The 19,226-nt window shown below is 39.4% G+C and overlaps 1 protein-coding gene across 1 annotated transcript in view; it reads left to right on the plus strand.

Moving 5' to 3' along the window:
- The window catches only part of tenm1 (teneurin transmembrane protein 1), a 132,962-nt gene extending 116,746 nt beyond the window's left edge, over positions 1-16,216 (plus strand). Inside the window, exons 23-32 of the mRNA XM_023834221.2 lie at positions 320-474; positions 2,222-2,588; positions 4,630-5,140; positions 5,963-6,135; positions 8,151-8,386; positions 9,203-9,496; positions 10,248-10,635; positions 10,902-12,122; positions 12,719-12,861; positions 13,099-16,216. Coding sequence (XP_023689989.2) covers positions 320-474; positions 2,222-2,588; positions 4,630-5,140; positions 5,963-6,135; positions 8,151-8,386; positions 9,203-9,496; positions 10,248-10,635; positions 10,902-12,122; positions 12,719-12,861; positions 13,099-13,851 — 4,241 coding nt within the window. The 3' untranslated portion in view covers positions 13,852-16,216. The remainder of the gene's footprint in view (positions 1-319; positions 475-2,221; positions 2,589-4,629; positions 5,141-5,962; positions 6,136-8,150; positions 8,387-9,202; positions 9,497-10,247; positions 10,636-10,901; positions 12,123-12,718; positions 12,862-13,098) is intronic.
- The last annotated feature ends 3,010 nt before the right edge of the window (positions 16,217-19,226 follow it).

Raw genomic sequence — 19,226 nt, forward strand, 5'->3', positions numbered from 1 at the left:
GTTCACAATGTAAATGGAATAGTCCACGCGCCACATTTAGCTTTTTGCCAAAATCAGCGAGTGCATAACCCACTTCTCTTGCTTGATGAATTAGTTATACTTCTTGCATGGCTGTGACTTCTTTTTCTTAATGAAACCCGTGTAACTTTTTAAGTGCTTTTTTGAATTAAGTGCTTAATGGAATAATCAAACTCTTTGTTGTTAAAATAGAAGCAAGGGACTATTGAAGCAGGTGCAACAACATTGCACACCTATAGTCATACTAATCCAAAAAAAAATTCTCCTCAGTCCTAATGCCTCTATTTGTATCTCTCAACAGGAATTGCTGTAGACAAGCAAGGACTTGTCTATTTTGTTGATGGAACCATGATTAGAAAAATTACTGAGAAAGGCGTGATTACAACTGTCATTGGCTCCAATGGCTTAACGTCTATTCAACCGTTGAGCTGTGATGCAAGAATGGACATCACCCAGGTAATATTGGCATTTCTTCTCAATCATCTCATTGGCACTTCACGTTGCAGATCTAAGAATGGTGAGTGGCATAAGAACATAAAAAATTTACAAACGAGAGGAAGCCATTCGGCCCATCAAGCTCGTTTGGTGAGAACTCAACTAATAGCTCAGAGTTGTTAAAATCTTATCTAGCTCTGATTTAAAGGAACCCAGGGTTTTAGCTTGCGCTACACTAACAGGAAGACTATTCCATACTCTAACTACATGCTGTGTAAAGAAGTGCTTCCTTAAATCCAGTTTGAAATGTTCTCCTGCTAATTTCCACTTAAGACCATGAGTTCTAGTATTTAAACTAATATTGAAGTAGCCATTTGGCTGAACAGCATCCAGACCTGTTAGAATCTTATAGACTTGGATCATGTTGCTTGAGGCTAAACAGATTCAGCTCAGCTAACCTCTCCTCATAAGACATTCCTCTAAGACCAGGAATCATTCTTGTAGCCCTACAATTTTCCTGTTTTTCAGTTTTGCTCTTTGAAGAGATTCAGATGCATAGTGTGCACATTTTCATATATTTAGAAATGCGATTGTACACTGTCACTTGGCATGTACCGTTTTTACGAGATAGTGTGCATTATTACAGTAGCTTCACGTGGGTCTGGTTATAATGTTTCGGGTCATCAGTCTATATTGGCTACACTGATGTTGCAGAATATGGACAAAACCACAGAAGCTGATGCATCAATTGCACTGCTGCTGATTGTGTTAGGGTCTGAAGTATGTTCTCATGGCACAAAATGGCCCCTCTTGATTACACTGGATACACATTTGAATGCTAAGGGATGTGTAAATATCATTCAGTTACTGTACATCTCTTCATAGCAGCAGTGTTCACCTATTAATGTTTTTTCAGCATGATAAGACTGCAAGGCTAAGATTGTCTAGGAATGGACCCACATTCAATGACAATGAATTCAACTTATCGCACTGGCCTGTCCAGTTGGCAGATCCCAGTTCAACTGAACATCTGTGTAATGAGATGGAGTAAGCTATTTGGGGAGAGATCCACTACAGGCCAGTGCAAAACATCTGTGGGAAGCACTGGAGTCATTATATTTCATACAGTCAGCATAAATTCCAAAAGCAACCTTTGTATCTAATACAAGGTAGATTATAAATCCCTATATAAAGCAAAATTATCCCACAAGCTTCCTTTCCATAATAACTCTGAGTAGTTCATACTTCTTTCTAAACCATATATATTCTTTCTCATCATTCTGGAAATTCTTCACCCATAATGGAGCTCACCACAGGCCCAGGCCTATTTAGAGTAGTAATTCATTCAACAATAGAACACATAGAATATGGCTCAGAACTACCAAAATTTATCCTAAATCTCCTGTATTATTGCCCGTCAGTTTTTGTTTTTACAGCAAGAGGTTATAAAACAGAAAAAAATTGTTTTCAAAAGAAAAGTAAAAATAACATTTATTTAAAAATTACGATAGAAAATCTATGTTTAGTATACAATATTTAAAGCAAAACGAATACTCAACATTTTTTATATATGTACATTGATACCTTCAATTAAAATGTTTAAGAGAAAGAATATTATATAGGTTAAATTATGACAAGCTATTTAATTATATATGTTTTGGCAGTTATGTTATAAAATTAATTTCAGATATATAATAGGGGGTTGGTGTCTGAATTGGCATTTAATGTGGAAAACCATATAAGGAAAAAGATCCTTTTTTTTTTTTAGGTACGCCTGGAATGGCCTACAGATTTGGCTGTCAACCCCTTGGACAATTCTCTTTACATTCTGGATAATAATATTGTTATCCAGGTGTCAGAGAGTAACCAAGTGAGGATCATAGCAGGACGTCCTATTCACTGTCAAGTTCCAGGGATTAATCACTACCTACTGAGCAAGGCTGCCATTCACTCGACCATAGAGGCAGCCAAGGCCATTGCAGTGTCCAGTCAGGGCATACTTTTCATTGCTGAGACAGATGAACGAAAGATCAACCGTATCCAGCAGGTTACAACCAATGGTGAGATCTCTGTTATTGCTGGAGTAACAACTGACTGTGACTGCAAGATAGATCCCAACTGCGATTGCTATTCAGGTGAGCCTGCACTATCCTTAGCCCTGCATAGAACTATGTGATTGTAGTAATGAAGTCCAAACTAGACTGCAAAACCTGTACATAATACTTTATCATGCTCAAAAATATTTCACATAAAAAATACCAAATATATGCCATTCAAATATCTGTCTCAAATGCCTGTAGCATTTTTCAGTCTCAACAACCATGGCAGAATTCATTTCCGGTTCATTACATGTATCACAAATTACCCATTTATGGAATTTGGATATATAATGATTAGGTGGACTTTGATGTAATTGCCTTGTTAAACTCCCGTTAGTCATATGAAGGCTGAAGTTAAACACCATCATAAGTGCCTTTCCCTTCTCGCTGATCAGCCTAATTAGGGGCTGTCAGTTTGCTCATGGCAAATTTCAAATATAAACACACTTTTTAATTTCCGATTTTGCTGTAATTGTATTTTTACTAAATTAGGCATTACCAAATCTATATTTGCAAAAAATCTATTTCATTGTAATCTAATGATTAAGTTTGCATATAAGAACTGACAATATAGGACAGAATATGAGAGCCAGCATCCTTGCATATTCACTCTAAGGTTTTATAATGAATATTGAACATATTGAAAGCTCTTACTAAACTTTGTGGAATAATGTGTTTAATTATAATATAATTATGAACACTGATTTCCCTCCGCTATATGAAAGCAGAGTTTTCCTATGAAACATTTTGTAAGATGAAATGCCGTAAAGTGAAGAAGGAATTACCATCATCTTATATGGGAAAAAATTTGAGCGTTCCCAGACCCCAAAAATAACCTACTAAATAATATCAAGTAACACATAAAACCTACAACAGGGTTATTCAACTCACGGTCCTCGAGGTCCGAGCACTGCTGGTTTTCCAGCCTTCCTTTACCTGTCAGTCAGGTGTGAAGCCTCTGACCAATCAGAATCAGTAATTATTAAACTAACTACCTGGGAGAACTGAAAACACGGCCTGGATTTGGAATCGAGGTCCAGAGTTGAAGAACCCTGACCTACAATAACACTTAACATATAGTAAAAGCAGGAATGACATTATAAATACACAGACTATGTAAAGTACAAAAAATAGCTACAGTGTAGTTTTGCTAATCAAAAGAAATCCGAAGGGGATAGATGCTTACAGGTACAATTCAAAACTTTGAAGGCTTGATGCTGAGATGCTGAATGTGCTTCCAGGGGGGAGCTCGTTGCTCGGGGGTTTGCGCTGCCTTGATAACAGCTCACTGCAAAACAAACACTTAATGCTGGTTTTTTTTTTCGTATAAGTGAAAATCCTCTTGAGGTTTCTTTCGGTTAGTGAAAACAGGTATTAATTTAGGTCTTTTGTAAAAGAGAAGTGGCGTAAAGTGAACTTTCATAAAGGGGGGGGGGATACCTGTAATTATTTTATTTTAACAAAATTCAGGAAATACAAGCAAAGTAAGTAATATATTGCAGTCAATAAAACTGGATTGAAAACATGCAATTTTGTTGTGAGCAGACCAAAAATAAAGGGTATTAGAAAATGAAACCAGGAATCAGGCATAACAGAGTACCGTGTTAGAAACTAATAAATGTTACTATATATCTTTTACTTACTCGTACCTTACACCAGTGGTCTCCAACCTTTTTTACAGTGAGAGCCACATTTACAAAGAAAATAATCTGGGGAGCTACCGATTCCCGGTACATGGATGGGGGGAGTCCCCAACCGTATATTTTAATGACTTGGGGTCCCCGGTTTTGCTGAATGGGGGGGGAGGTAGCAGAAGATTGATCAACCTACTGATTGTGTTTGACAGATCGACCGGTTGGCCTCTTAAATGACGCCTTTTTAAAATCGATTAACTCACGCAACGCAGATTCAGCATATCATTAAAAAAGGCACAACATGCAATCGTAAACTTTGTGACTTCCTGATATTGTACCTGGCTGCTTATCCAACACATCCTGTAATAGCAGGATCAGTTTCCTGGATACTTCAGCTTGCTGGTCTTTAACCGTGTGCTTTTCTGCACCTTGGTTCTCTTTAGGGGATGGCGGCTATGCCAGAGACGGAAAGCTGAAGGCACCATCATCCTTAGCGGTGTCACCTGATGGTACTCTATACATAGCAGATCTGGGCAATGTCCGCATCCGTGCCATTAGCAAGAACAGGCCGCAGCCCAACTCCGAGGGCGTGTACGAGATCGCCTCACCCGCGGTGCAGGAACTCTACCTCTTCAGTGCTAACGGCACTCACCTCCACACCCGCAGCCTCATCACCGGGGACTACATTTACAATTTCACATATTTAGCGGACGGGAGTGTGAGCACGATTGTCAGCAGCAATGAAAACTCGATCCACATTCGCCGGGACACCAATGGCGGCCCCCTCTGGCTTTTGGTGCCTGGTGGCCTGGTGTACTGGCTCTCCATCAGTAACAGCGGCACCCTCAAGAGGGTTTCTGCTCTGGCTCATGATCTTGCCCAGATCACCTACCATGGCAACACAGGTCTCCTAGCAACGAAGAGCAATGAAAATGGCTGGACTACAGTTTTTGAGTAAGATTTTTCATTTCACTAATTCAGTTTCATCATTACTTTACTCTCAATTCTGATGCTTATAGAAAAAAATCTGTAGTGTGTCATGATAATTTACTTGATAACTAATTGTATTAATTACTTAATAGTGATCATTCAGGAATGTTTATGGGAGAAGAAATATTTATTCCGGTTTTGGTATTTCTATGTACCCTTTCATGTCATTAAATACGATTGGGCATCATTAACATATAGACCTTATGTACTATCCTTAAATTGTCCTTGAGCAAGGTCTCACGTAATATATTATTTTTTTGCCCTGTACTACAATTTTCAAGAAATTTTCAAGGAGAATTTATTCAACTGAGAACATTTTCATAGCCTTGCAATGGTTCTCTGCTTTGGGAAAAAATTAGCTACTTTTTTTGCCCACAGCAGTTTGTTATGCTATATTGCATACATTTATATGATTTGTGTGAAGAATTGTGACTATTTATGGAGGCTTTTTTTCTAGTTCATAGACGAGTCAAATTCACCATTTTCGTATGGAAATACAGTAGCATTACTGCCATCTTGTGGCAGAATGTTAAGATCAACCTCAAGAAGATAAAGCTTTAAATATATTCTATTTGAATATATCTTAACTAATTTCAGAACTTCTTAGTACTACCAAATGTACTAAATAACACAAATATCAGATATTCAATTGTAATAAATTTAATATTTGTTATGTTCATTTGAAGAAAAATATTTTTTAAATGTCTTTGGAAGTTTTGTGCATCAGTCATTTTTGAAACAAACAAATGGACTAAAGATCTGACTCAAATTTTGTTCTTTGTACAGGTACAACCCTGAGGGTCACCTCATCAACATGACCTTTCCCACAGGAGAAGTCAGCAGTTTGACTGGAAACATGGAGAAGTCCGTAAAGGTAGAGGCAGACACATCACAGGGGGAGAACTTCATCATCACCACTAACTATTCAGCGACCAGCACAATCTACACTTTACGACAAGGTATATGACTATTAATACATATGATCATTTTTTTTGCATATAAAATTTAAGGGCTGAGTTACGACCAAATCGACTTATGACTGGTCAGTCAGAACTGATCGCGGTCGTAAGTTGATGATGACCTGTATAACAGGTGGTCCACTCAGTTGAGTTTATAAACAGTATACATGTGTGGTCTGTTGTTGGTTTGGGATGGATGGATGGTGGACAGAGGGAGTTAGGGTGATTTAAAGGGCCCCTGATAGATGGGGCCCTAAACAAATTGAAACGTAGTTGGATTGGTCTGTGTTGGGGACCCAATATGATGCACTTTCATGGGGCCCAAAATTTGTAGTGGTACCTCTGAGTACATATAATACAGACTTAATGAAGTAGGAATAATGCCTGTATATATTTGTAGCATTATATTCTTACTGTAGAAGCTCCAAAGTTTTAGTTCTGTGTGTAGCAATATGTTTTCTGTAAACAAAGCATAAATTGGTCAGCCAATCCCCTATCAGCCATCTCCTGTCAGCCAATCCCCTGTCAGCCATCTCCTGTCAGCCAATCCCCTGTCAGCCATCTCCTGTCAGCCAATCCCCTGTCAGCCAATCCCCTGTCAGCCATCTCCTGTAAGCCAATCCCCTGTCAGCCATCTCCTGTCAGCCAATCCCCTGTCAGCCATCTCCTGCCAAAGCACCAATGCCATTTATATTTTTATGTAATAAATTGCACCTTAGGAACAACAGAATTTTAATGTGAGACGCAGACTATAAATTAAACTAATGGTTCCTTTTTTATATGCACTGCATGTAAACAAATCTAGTGGCTACATAAACCCTACATAAAACACAGCTTATAAGTAATGGTGATCAGTGAAAACAATCACGCAAGAGGGCATTGTTACATGTGAAGGATATTATAGCATGTTTTAGTATCTGTTGCCTGAGAGATGACCTTGTACTGGGTAACTCCTATGAACATGTTTATTTCAGTGATAGTTCACGCAGGAGAAGTTCAGCTGCGGGGTCGTCAAGCAAAGGACTAAGTGCTCATTTCTCTAAAGACTGATGCTATACAGACTATTTATCATGTTATTGCATTTCTTTATTTAAACCGTGATTTTATTGAACATCTACTCTTGTGTATACAGCAATATATTAATGTACTGCTGGAGTACAGCGTCTTATTTCTGTGGCGCAGTCAAGCTAAAAAATCACCTCAGGCCTTAGTGTGCGCATAAGCATCAGCCTCTGCAAGGCTTTAATAAATAACAGGCCTGCTGAAGTCAGGAGGAAGGGGAAGCTCCCGGACTGGGGGGGGGGGGGGCGCGCGAGACACCTCACCCCACGTCGGGCTATATTAAGGAGAGCTGCCGGGCTTCGTGGGTGGCAGCAGCCGGCGGGATCCTTTGTTTCCAGCGGCGCTGGGGGTGTGGCTTCACAGTCGCATGCTGGCTATCTGTCCAAAACACTGGTCCTGAAAGTTGACAGATGGCGTCCGAGCTGTCCAAGCTGCTGCAGCAGGAGGTGCTGTCTTGACATTATACTAAATATAGACTTCTTGGAATGTCTGTATGAAATGTCAACCACAGCATAATTTAATATATATATATATATATTAGTGATGCGCGGGTCGGGTATTTTTCCAACCCGCGGGTCCCGCTTTTATGAAATTATTTGGCCCGCCCCACCCTGCAAATAAAGTGACAATTTCTTTACCCGCCCCAACCCGACCCGCGGGGTCCGCGGGTTACGAGACGACCCGTGCATCACTAATATATATATATATATGTGTGTGCGTGCATAATGTATTGAGCATGAAAAAGTCTTTCAATACATCTGGTAAATAGAGATAAAAGTCATTAGGCTATTGACTAGGTATGACTTACCTAGCATTCCTTGGGAACATTGACAGCTTTAGAAAAAGATACAGAAATTGAGCGCAAATACATTTATGTCAATAAATTACATTTATTTTGTTTCCCTGTTTTCCTATTGTGAATATAACATTCTCCCTAAACTGTTTTCTTGCAGACCATGTTCAAAACACTTACCTGGTCAGTGCCGATGGCTCCCTGAGCATCACCTTCGCCAGTGGGATGGAGGTGACCCTCGGTACAGAGCCACAGATTTCAGCAGGGACTGTGAACCCTGCCATGGGCCGGTGTAACGTAACACTGCCCGGGGAGCACAAAGCCAGCTTGATCGAATGGAGGCAGAGGAAGGAGCAAGCCAAGGGGAACTCTACAGCCTACGAGCGCAGGCTGAGGGTATGCCGGCCGGCCTTCTCTCAGAGACACACGCGTCTTAAGAAAAACTTGCATGGAGATTTTATCCATTTAGAAAGAAGAAGTTCGGCTGGTGTCTGGCTCAGCTGGCTAATCCTCTGTGCCTGTAACTGGAAGGTCACCAATTCAGGGCCAACCTCGGCAGAACAGCCACATGTCGGTGGGCCCTTGAGCAAGGCCCTTAACCCCCCAGCTCCAGTAGTGCTGCACACTGTCTGATCCTGCACTGTGCCCCCCCCCCCCCTCCCCCCCACACACACACACACACACACACACACACACACACACACGCTTGCTCTCACCTGCATATGTGTCTGTGTGTCTCATGGAGAGCAAGATGAGGTCGGGGAAAAGAGAATTTCCCTTACGGGGATCAGTAAAGTATCATTATCCCTATTTTTTTTCTTAAGTGAATTTAAATCCACCAAAAGAAAGTCTTATTATGCAGCAGACAGTAAAAATAAACAAGACTATGTGTAAGGATATGGTTGGCTGCAAATAAAGTATAACGATGAAATGTTTACAGAAAAAGTCAAATATATAAATAGTATTTTATAGTATTATTAGTGTGTCGTTTATGTTTAAATGGATTACTTAGATCCAAAGCCATGCATCTTTTACCTTCAAACAAAAATAAATATTGCATACTATGTTGCAATACTTGTATGTTAGCGAGGTGTTACAAAAGAAATGTCTTTATAAATTGTTTTTGAAAGATTTTGTGGAGGAAAACGTCTGAAAATACTTGCACATGTAACACCTGATCTGTGATTTTGTCACTGTTGTTTTCTTTGTCAGGCTCATAACCGAAATCTGCTGTCCATCGACTTTGATCGTACCACCAGATTGGGCAAGATCTACGATGATCATCGTAAATTCACTCTCAGGATCCTCTATGATCAAAGGGGCCGTCCCATTGTATGGTCACCTAGTAGCAAATATAATGAGGTCCATGTAACATATTCACTGGAAGGACTTGTGACCAGCATTCACAGGGGAAACTGGACGGAGAGGCGTGAATATGAGCACGGCAGACTGATCGCCCGGACATGGTCTAGTGGAAAAACATGGAATTACTCATTTCTTGATAAGGTAATGTTAAAATAAAATTTTGAAAGATTTTTACAGTGTTCCTTTAATAAGTGTCACCCTGAAGGGGCATTGGTCAGGACTCTTGTTTCAAGAGTCTCCCATTCCTGCCACAAGAAGAAATGTTTACATTTCAGAATGACCAAATCAGAATGTTGACCATAACTGTACTTTGTTTCTTTGGCATAACGTGAAGTCGGTTATTCACTTTAAGCCAAAAATACGACCGAGGTTATCGTTGCTACAGGAAGCTCCCTCTTTTATTTAACATAAAGTCGTATATTTTTTTTGACCAATTAAATGGAAATGGGCTGAATGCTTAAAAAAAGTTTAATTATTTGTAATTTTTATTATTATGACATAGATGAAGATCATATCACATGTTAAGAGAAATTAGGATCATATTCAAAGATTAATTAAAATGGATATGTACGATATTTTTTTCACAACTGAAACTGTAATGGATTAATGGTTAAAATCATTCTGCGTAGCGTGATATTCTGCACCCCGCAGTCATATAAGCGATCCATTCAGTCATCCACCTTCTATAGCCTGTAATTGATTGAGCTTTATAACTGCAGTGACAAAAAGCCCAAGAGAAGCATGAACGGCTTTTTCGATGGTAACAGAATCCCTACACCAGCAACTGTTTACACAAATTTAATCAAAAAGTCATGTGCTTTAATAGGTTTTGCATATAAGGAAACTTTAATTAGAAAGTTCACTTTGTTTTTGTTTTCTTCTGTAATTGCAGTCAGTCACACTGCTGTTGCACAGCCAGCGGAGGTACGTCTTCGAGTTTGACCAGATGGATCATCTTCTCTCTGTCACTATGCCCAGCATGGTGCGTCACGGCCTGCAGTCCATGCTGTCAGTAGGATACTACAGGAACATCTACAGTCCCCCAGACAGCAACTCTGCTATAATCCAGGATTATACCCATGATGGGCTGCTGCTCAGGACACTCTATCTGGGCTCAGGACGTCGCATTCTGTACAAGTATACCAAGCAGTCCCGTCTGTCAGAAGTCTTGTATGACACTGTCCTGGTGACCCTAACGTACGATGAGACCTCTGGCATGGTCAAGACCATCCACCTCATGCATGATGGCTTCACCTGCACCATCAGATACAGGCAAACAGGTAAACTGTATAGCTAACATCCACTACTCATTTATCTCCCAATTGTTGCCCATTGTTCGTGGGACAGGCTCTGGTCCCCCCGCAACCCCAGTTGGGATTCAGCGGTTTCAGAAAATGGATGGATGGATATTTATATCTAACTATCCATTTTTAACATAGTCGAAGATATACTTGAAATGTTTTTACATGTGGTATAAAACAAATTATATTGCATTTTAAAAAAACTAAAGCTAGTGAAAATATTTTTCTATTGTCTTGTTCCACAGGTCCCCTTGTTGGGCGTCAAATCTTCAGATTCAGTGAAGAAGGACTTGTAAATGCCAGATTTGACTACAGCTATAATAACTTCAGAGTCACCAGCATGCAGGCTATGATCAATGAGACTCCACTTCCTATTGACCTATATCGCTATATAGATGTTTCTGGCCACATTGAACAATTTGGTAAATTTAGTGTCATCAATTATGACCTCAACCAGGTCATAACCACCCATGTTATGAAGCACACTAAAATATTTAATGCTAATGGCCAGGTCATTGAGGTCCAATATGAAATATTAAAATCTATTGTTTATTGGATGACCATGCAGTATGACAGCATGGGGTGTCTCATTGTATCTGACATCAGAATTGGTGCGGATAGCAATATTACGAGATACTCTTATGAATATGACGTTGATGGTCAGCTCCAGACAGTAACTGTGAATGACAGACCACAGTGGCGGTACAGTTATGACCTAAATGGTAATATCAACTTACTGAGTCACGGAAACACTGCCAGGCATACCTTACTGCGCTACGACTTACGAGATCGGATTACAAGGCTTGGGGATATACAATATAAAATGGATGAGGATGGGTTTCTTCGTCAGCGTGGCAATATTGTATTTGATTATAACTCCAATGGACTTCTTGCAAGAGCCTATGACAGAATTCGTGACTGGACTGTGCATTACCGCTATGATGGTCTGGGCAGGCGTGTAGCCAGCAGGAGAAATACAGGACAACATCTTCAGTTTTTTTACGCGGATCTTAGCAAGCCAACGAGGATCACTCATATGTACAACCACACCAGCTCAGAAATCACATCCCTTTATTACGATCTGCAGGGTCATTTAATAGCTATGGAGCTCAGCAGTGGAGAGGAATACTATGTTGCGTGTGACAATTCTGGGACTCCTCTAGCAATTTTTAACAACCATGGGCAAATAGTTAAGGAAATTCTGTACACTCCTTATGGCGATATATATCATGACTCCAATCCATCTTTTCAACTGGTCATTAGTTTCCACAGTGGGCTGTATGATCCTCTCACTAAACTGGTACGCCTTGGGAGAAGGGACTATGATGTGGTTGCGGGCCGATGGACCACCCCAAACTACAATTTGTGGAGTGAGCTTAGCACTAACCCAAAGCCATTCAACCTCTATAATTTTCAAAACAATTATCCATTTGCGCATATTCCGGATGTCAGTCAATTCACGACAGGTAAGATGAAAAGCAAAGACATATACAAACTCAATGGATGCGTATATACTGACAAAATGTACTGGAAAAAGATTCTTTGATGTCAAATTGAAAACAAATCTCTATGATGTGATCTAAATTAATTGCAGATATAAAAAAGGAAATTATTTATTGCATCAGATATTTAGTAGAGCTGCCTTCCATTACAGCCCCGAGGCTGTGCAGATAGGTCTCTATCAGCTTTGCACATCTGGTCACTGCAATTATTCCCCATTCTTCAAAACTTCTCAGGCTATCTTGAGTTCATTTTTACATTAAAGAATCTTTTACAAGATAATCGTAGATCTTGCCCTAGTAATGTGATCAAAGTTGATGGACAGCAGAATCGTCATCATTCTGCTGATTAGTGTCAAAAATGTCTAATTCATCCCACTGTGATTGAATGTAATAAAACAATAAATTAGAAAAAACACAGAATATCTTTTATAGGCACTTTGTGACTTTGTACTATTTAAGGTACTGTAACACAGTATCGAGACATTTTACTTTATGCTTGTATGCAACATCCATACATATATGCTATTTTGTGAACAATTTTCATCATCCTTTGTTATCAGGTATAGGCAGCTGGTTGGATCTGTTTGGCTTTCAGCTACACAATGTTGTGCCTGGTTTTCCTAAACCAGATGTGCAGAGCACAGAGCAAACCTATGAGCTCATGAAGACCCAAACCAAAACGCAGGATTGGGACCCCAGCAAGGTGAGCACAATCTGCTTTGGTCATTATTTTTTTCATCTAAGACAGTGTTTCCCAATCCGGTCCTTGAGGACACACAGCCGGTCCAGGTTTTTGCTCCCTTCAAGCTCCCTGCCTGACAGACCAAATATTTGCTCCCTTCCAAGGAAAAATGTGGACGGGCTGTGTGTCCCCAAGGACCGGATTGGGAAACACTGGTCTAAAACCTCTGACACAAATCTCTGTCCTTCCATTCAACAGGCAGTGCTGGGTATTCAGTGCGAGCTACAGAAACAACTGAGAAGCTTCATTTCTCTGGAGCGACTACCTATGACCTATAGCCATAGCCTGCTTGAGGGATGCCAGGGAAGTAGGCCTTGTTTCTCTGCCTTGTCATCCATGTTTGGGAAAGGTGTAAAGTTTGCTATTAAGAATGATGTTGTCACCACAGACATTATTGGAGTGGCCAGTGAGGACAGTCGGAGCATTGCTGCCATTCTCAAAAATGCCGTCCATCTGGCTGGCATGCATTTCACAGTAGAGGGCTGTGATACTCATTATTTCGTCAAATCTGGCCCCCTGGAGGGTGACCTGGCAGTAATGGCTAATGGGGGTGGTGCCAGAATCCTCGAGAATGGCGTCAATGTCACCGTTTCCCAGATGACTTCCGTGGTGGCTGACAGAACCAGGCGTTTTGCCGAGATCAGGGTGCAGCACGGCGCCCTGTGCTTCAACATCCGCTACGGGGCCACGGTGGAGGAGGAGAAAGCCCACGTGCTGGAGATGGCCCACCAGCGAGCCGAGAGGATGGCATGGGCACAAGAGCAGAAGAGGGTGCAGGAGGGTGAGGAGGGAAGCAGGGCCTGGACTGAAGGAGAGCGGCAGCAGCTGATAACATCTGGCCGGGTTCCAGGCTACGAGGCCGACTTTGTGCTGTCAGTGGAGCAGTACCTGGAACTTGCTGACAGCGCTGCCAATGTTCACTTTATCAAACAAATGGAAATAGGGAGGTAACAGTGGCGAAATGTCACGTTGTCTCCTTTTCACCAAAGTCAGCCTGTTTTTAGACAATTTTGTTCATTTGTTGTGCTGTTTTTTTACTTTTTTTTCTAGGATGATGCCTAAACTCAGACGTGCTGCTTACGTTGTGTTCAGCTGTCTTCAGTTGTCACAAGTGATGATTTTTGTTCTTTTGACAGTTTCTTTTTAGTATCGTTAGTATGTGGATATTAGTATGTGGAACTGGACGAAGATATTATTGTTCATATATATGATTTTTAGGCATACAATTTGGTTATGAGTTAACACTTTAAATGCTACATTTTTACAGAGGCCTATTAAAAGGCTAATGTTAAGCCTGAAATCCTGTATGATTTTCACACCTCCAATGTGTATTATTTTATAATGATAACATATATCTTAAAAATCCTGTAAATAATAAGAGCAAGTGTTAAAAATGATAATGTGTTAACTGTCAATATATCAATAGATGGCGTGAATTTAACGCATGTAAAACATAATGGAGAAAATCTGTGTAAAGTTTATGTTGGTACAATTAATATAGTAGATTGAACTTACCTGTTAATTATTGGAAATTATGCATATTATTTGTGGAGCTTGTGCTATTTTGATTTTGAATATTTTGAATATTTTTGAGGTATGGTGAAAACAAAAAATGTTGTTCCATACCAAGCAGACTTTCTTATTTCAATACAAATTATAAATTTAAACAGAAAACAAGTTGGGCAAAGTTTTAAGGCTGTTTTGTTTCTCTTCTATATTTGGCAGTGTCTTGGGTTTTCCAATTTTATGTGTAATGTTCCAGGATTTACTGTTTTAACTATTGGACTGATCATTTTTACAGGTTTGGAACCTAGCTTTTTTATTAAGATTACTAGAAGAAAACAAAAAATCATCATTAAATGTTTGGAACAACTAAACACAAAAGCTGTGAACATTGTTGTCAGCATGTGCAATGATGAAAACTGTAAAGATGCACTTTACAATTAAGGTGAAATGTGTACCTTAAACTGTACAGGTGTGATGTGTTGAGTATCTATCAGACAACTCTTAAACCCATGATCCTGATCATCATTACCTTCTAAATACATTACAAACAACTGACAGGAGAGATGACAGGCTGTCTGTTTCTGTCTTATGAACTTGTCAGACCTTTTATATTATACACAAAACTTTGATTTGTAAAAATTGTAAATTCTAAAATGTAAACTAACAATGCATTGAAGTACAAAGCTGTGATTTATAGAAATGACAACCTTGATGGAAGCACAGATTCAGGATATTTTTTGTATCATTCATTCATTTTTGTCAATGGTGATTCATCTTGTATATATACTGTATGTTTTCAAATCCATATCCATATTTAAGGATTTACAGCTTATTAATTGGTTTGTTTATAGAATCAATTTGCAGAACAATTGAGGAGGAAAACCTGTGACTGGACAGCAAAACATTTGAATTTAGCTAGATTTAGCTAGTGCCCTTCAACCGTAAGAGTGAAAAAGAACTTACCTATCCATTCATCCATAATCAGAGGATTAGTTATTTATATATTTCACGAAATGAAAAAGCATGCTATATCGAGACATATGAAACACCAACATTTAATTAAGACATTGAGCATAAAAATTGCTGGATTTTAATGAATACATTTTAAGCCTCTTTGTAAACATAGTTTTGGGACATTCATTTGAAATAAAGTTTCCGATTTCAACACTGCATTACCTGACAGGTCATCAGCTACAGCTTATATTTATACCTTCGTTGGTTTCAGCTGATGATGGGGGGGGGGACTCCTTTTTAAGGCCCCTTTTTTGCAAGGCCCCTGGGCTGCTACTCAGGTAAGCTCATGCATTAACATGCCTCTATTAAATCACACGAATTAGCAGGATTGTTCCTCAATTAATACATTCCAGCAAAAAAACAATTAAATTTTTTATACTTGCTGTCATTCTCAGGGTTCCTAAAAACACCAGTTCATTTACTATTGCACTGTACACTGCTAAATATCACTGTTACAAGCATGCCACGTGTTAGATATTACTATTCATCAACAGTAAGAAGCAAATCTTGAGATCTTGTTTGTTTTTTGTTTTGTTGGTTCATTCATTCAAAAACAACTGTCTTGCCAATTATTCAAAAGTTGTTTTATCATCATATAATATTGTTGTACTATAAATAATTGATCTTGCTTGACAGGAGTTTCCTACTTTGTGCTAGACATAACTGTTTTATATAATACCTCTACTTGTACACTTGTAAATAGAGAAAAAAAAACATTTTGATGTATTGATTGATGAAAGATATAAGAAAAGGTGATTTTAAGGCTTGATTTTTTAAATAAATATATGGAAATTCACATTGTATTTTTCAGTGTAAAATTATTCATTCATTTTCTCTTTGAACTAACAGAAACATAAAAATTACTTTTGAAAACTGACAGATATACAGGACATAAATAGGTTGTGTATTTTATTTTCTAATTTTAAAATCAGAATGTTGACTAAAATAATACATTCGTAGATGATGCTGGTGATGGACAGCCATGAATCTGTATATTATGTATGTTCAATAAACAGAAGTTTGAAATAATACCGAAATATAACTCTGTTATGTCGGGGCTTGGGTCACGGTCCACTTGGTGGCTCTGACGTTTAGGGAATGTTATTCTCAAACACAGAAACAGTCAGAAACAAAGAGACCACGAGGTGTCTAAAACAGGCCAAGTAAGCTATATAAGCACTAACAAAGCCTATAACTATACACGAGGAAACGTAGAACGAAGACAGACATAAGACAGGGTACAGCAGGGAACATCTAACTAACATTTTACACACATTTAGGAAACACATTCAGTAGTCAACAGAGGAACAGGGCATGAGCAGGCGCATATACGCACAAATAATAAGGTCTCAACAAGGGACAGGTGTGCGCCATTAACCATTACTCAAAGACTAGGGATGCAGAGATACAAGGAACACAGGAAATACCAGGGATACAGGACACACATACAAACTGAGCACAGGTAGGGTTAACTAGGGACAATCACACAAGCAACATGATTTAACATGAGGTTCACAAAAATATAGTTCTGGAGTACAAATCTCCAAAATGTTGGTTCACAGTCATATGCTCAGCCCATGGAACAAGGGAAACTGTGTGGACTGTGAATGGAGTTAAACCTAGGGGAACACAGGGTACTGAATGGGATGACCACCGACACCCACTGGCCAAACAGGGAAATGACGGACAGAACGGGACAAGGCAGGGGCACACCTACAGTATGGCCAATTTGGGTCACATGTATTAGTTTTAACTGAAAACTAAGAAACTAAAAATAGAAACCATAATTTTTTTGTTTCTATGTAATGGAATTTTCATAATTTTATTAGTTTGGGAGTTGGTTCTTTTAATTTCAGTATATTTTTGTGCCTCACTTGCACTTTTAATTTCATTTAAATTCTGATTAACTGTATGATGTTATCTTTTCTGCTTCAGTATTTATTAACACTAATAACTTTGGGTGAAGCAAGAAGCTTCAGGCTTCCCTAATAAAGCAAATGGAGAGTCTGGATGCTGAAAACACATGAGGAAATACCAGGGCCATAGCACATGATTAACACCAAAAGTCTGCTGATTGTGAAGCAGGCCACCTGCAGGTCATCAAATCAAAGAGCCATTCTTTCCTCCAAATGCTCTTATTTCTCATAACATTCTATGAAGGCAGCAACACATATAGTCAAGATGATCAGTCATTAAATCACAGACTGTTTTACCAATGGCCATAGGTATTTCAAGCCCCCCCCCCTACTTTTTGCCCTAGCCCCCCCAAAAAATAGTTTTTCTAAAACCATTTAGTTTAGTCATGGATTTTTATATACATATATTTCACACCCCTGGCTCGGCAAAGTTCCTTGTGGGGATCCCACCCCCCCCACCTCTGCGGAAGACAGCAGCCGGCACCTAAACTGCTGAAAACGCCCAAATCACATGTGCAGACATGATCTGCTTTAAATCTTGACAGTCACGGTATGACCACACAAACCAGTCACAAACCAATTTCCAAAAAAATTTCTTACATGAATAACTAAACTTGAATTGCAAACAAATGCCCTTGGAATTACAAGCATTTTGGATACTTCTGTGTACCTGGTCAAACAGACTATTTTGAAAGCTGTACCGCTTGGGAACAATTGATAGAAATCTTATATCAAACAATTCTGCAACTGTGGCATTTGGTCAGCTTTTCCCTCTACACCTCCAGTTTACCCTGACTTGAAAATGGCAAATAAACAGCTTGTGTTTAATTGCCATTTTTTTTTTCTCCTTAATTGGTTTTCTGGCTTTGCATCGTAAGTTTTAATATTCATTCCCGGCGCACCCCCACTGAGTGGCCAGCAATAGCTAAGCTGACAGCAACCAAGGCCATAAAAGTGTAGTGCAGCATAGCTGTAAAATAAGCTGGGACTTGTGATACAGTATGTCATGTCATTCTGTTGAATGCTGTATTGTACGCTGTGAGTCATGTGTACACGCAATGTATGTGCTGAAATACATGGCTGCAAACTGATGACGTGACAGACACTATATAAACAGGGGTAGCTTTTGCTGTGTTTGGCCATTTTAGCTTAGACTAAAGGACTATGATGGATATCGACCATTGGACCATTTCGGAGGTACGAATGCCGGGATCACCATATTTTGTACAATGAGTGTTCTGTTATACATGTAAACAAACAGTAAGTACACAGTCCGACTGTCAGCCATGTTGGAATGCTAACATCCATCCATCTATTTTCTGTAACTGCTTATTCTATTCAGGATCACAGGCGGTCCTGAGCCTATCCCAGAGGCTATGGGTGCAAGGCAGGGAACCACTGTAGATGGGGCGCCGACCCATCACAGGAAATGCTAACATCTGTTATTAATATTTTATATCAGATAATGTTTTTTTTGAATGGCTGGAAACTTTTACATTACTATAATTACTATATTGTCATTACTGGCTGGAATGTTTTTACGCTATGATTTTTTTTTTTTTTATCGAAATTTTTGAAGTATGGTAATGAGCAGCCGTACCGCTACAGATCAGTCAGCAGGGGGTGGAAACTATCAGGTTTAATCATTGGGGTGATGATCCTGTATTTCATCATGGGACTGAGCCCCCCTAAGGATCAAACCCACAAATTGTCCCTGTCAATGGCATGCTTTGGAAAAGGACATCAGCAGCAGCACATTTGCTATTTAATCAGCCAAAATTCCTTTATTACATGCCTTCTTTTGTCCCTGTAGGTGTTCACCTTAAGTTCTTCTCAAGTCCTTTCTGATTGCTTTGAAAGCTATTCATAGAACGGCACCAACCTACCTCA

The sequence above is a fragment of the Paramormyrops kingsleyae genome, chromosome 18, assembly GCF_048594095.1.
Source record: "Paramormyrops kingsleyae isolate MSU_618 chromosome 18, PKINGS_0.4, whole genome shotgun sequence".
Classification (NCBI taxonomy): Eukaryota; Metazoa; Chordata; class Actinopteri; order Osteoglossiformes; family Mormyridae; genus Paramormyrops; species Paramormyrops kingsleyae.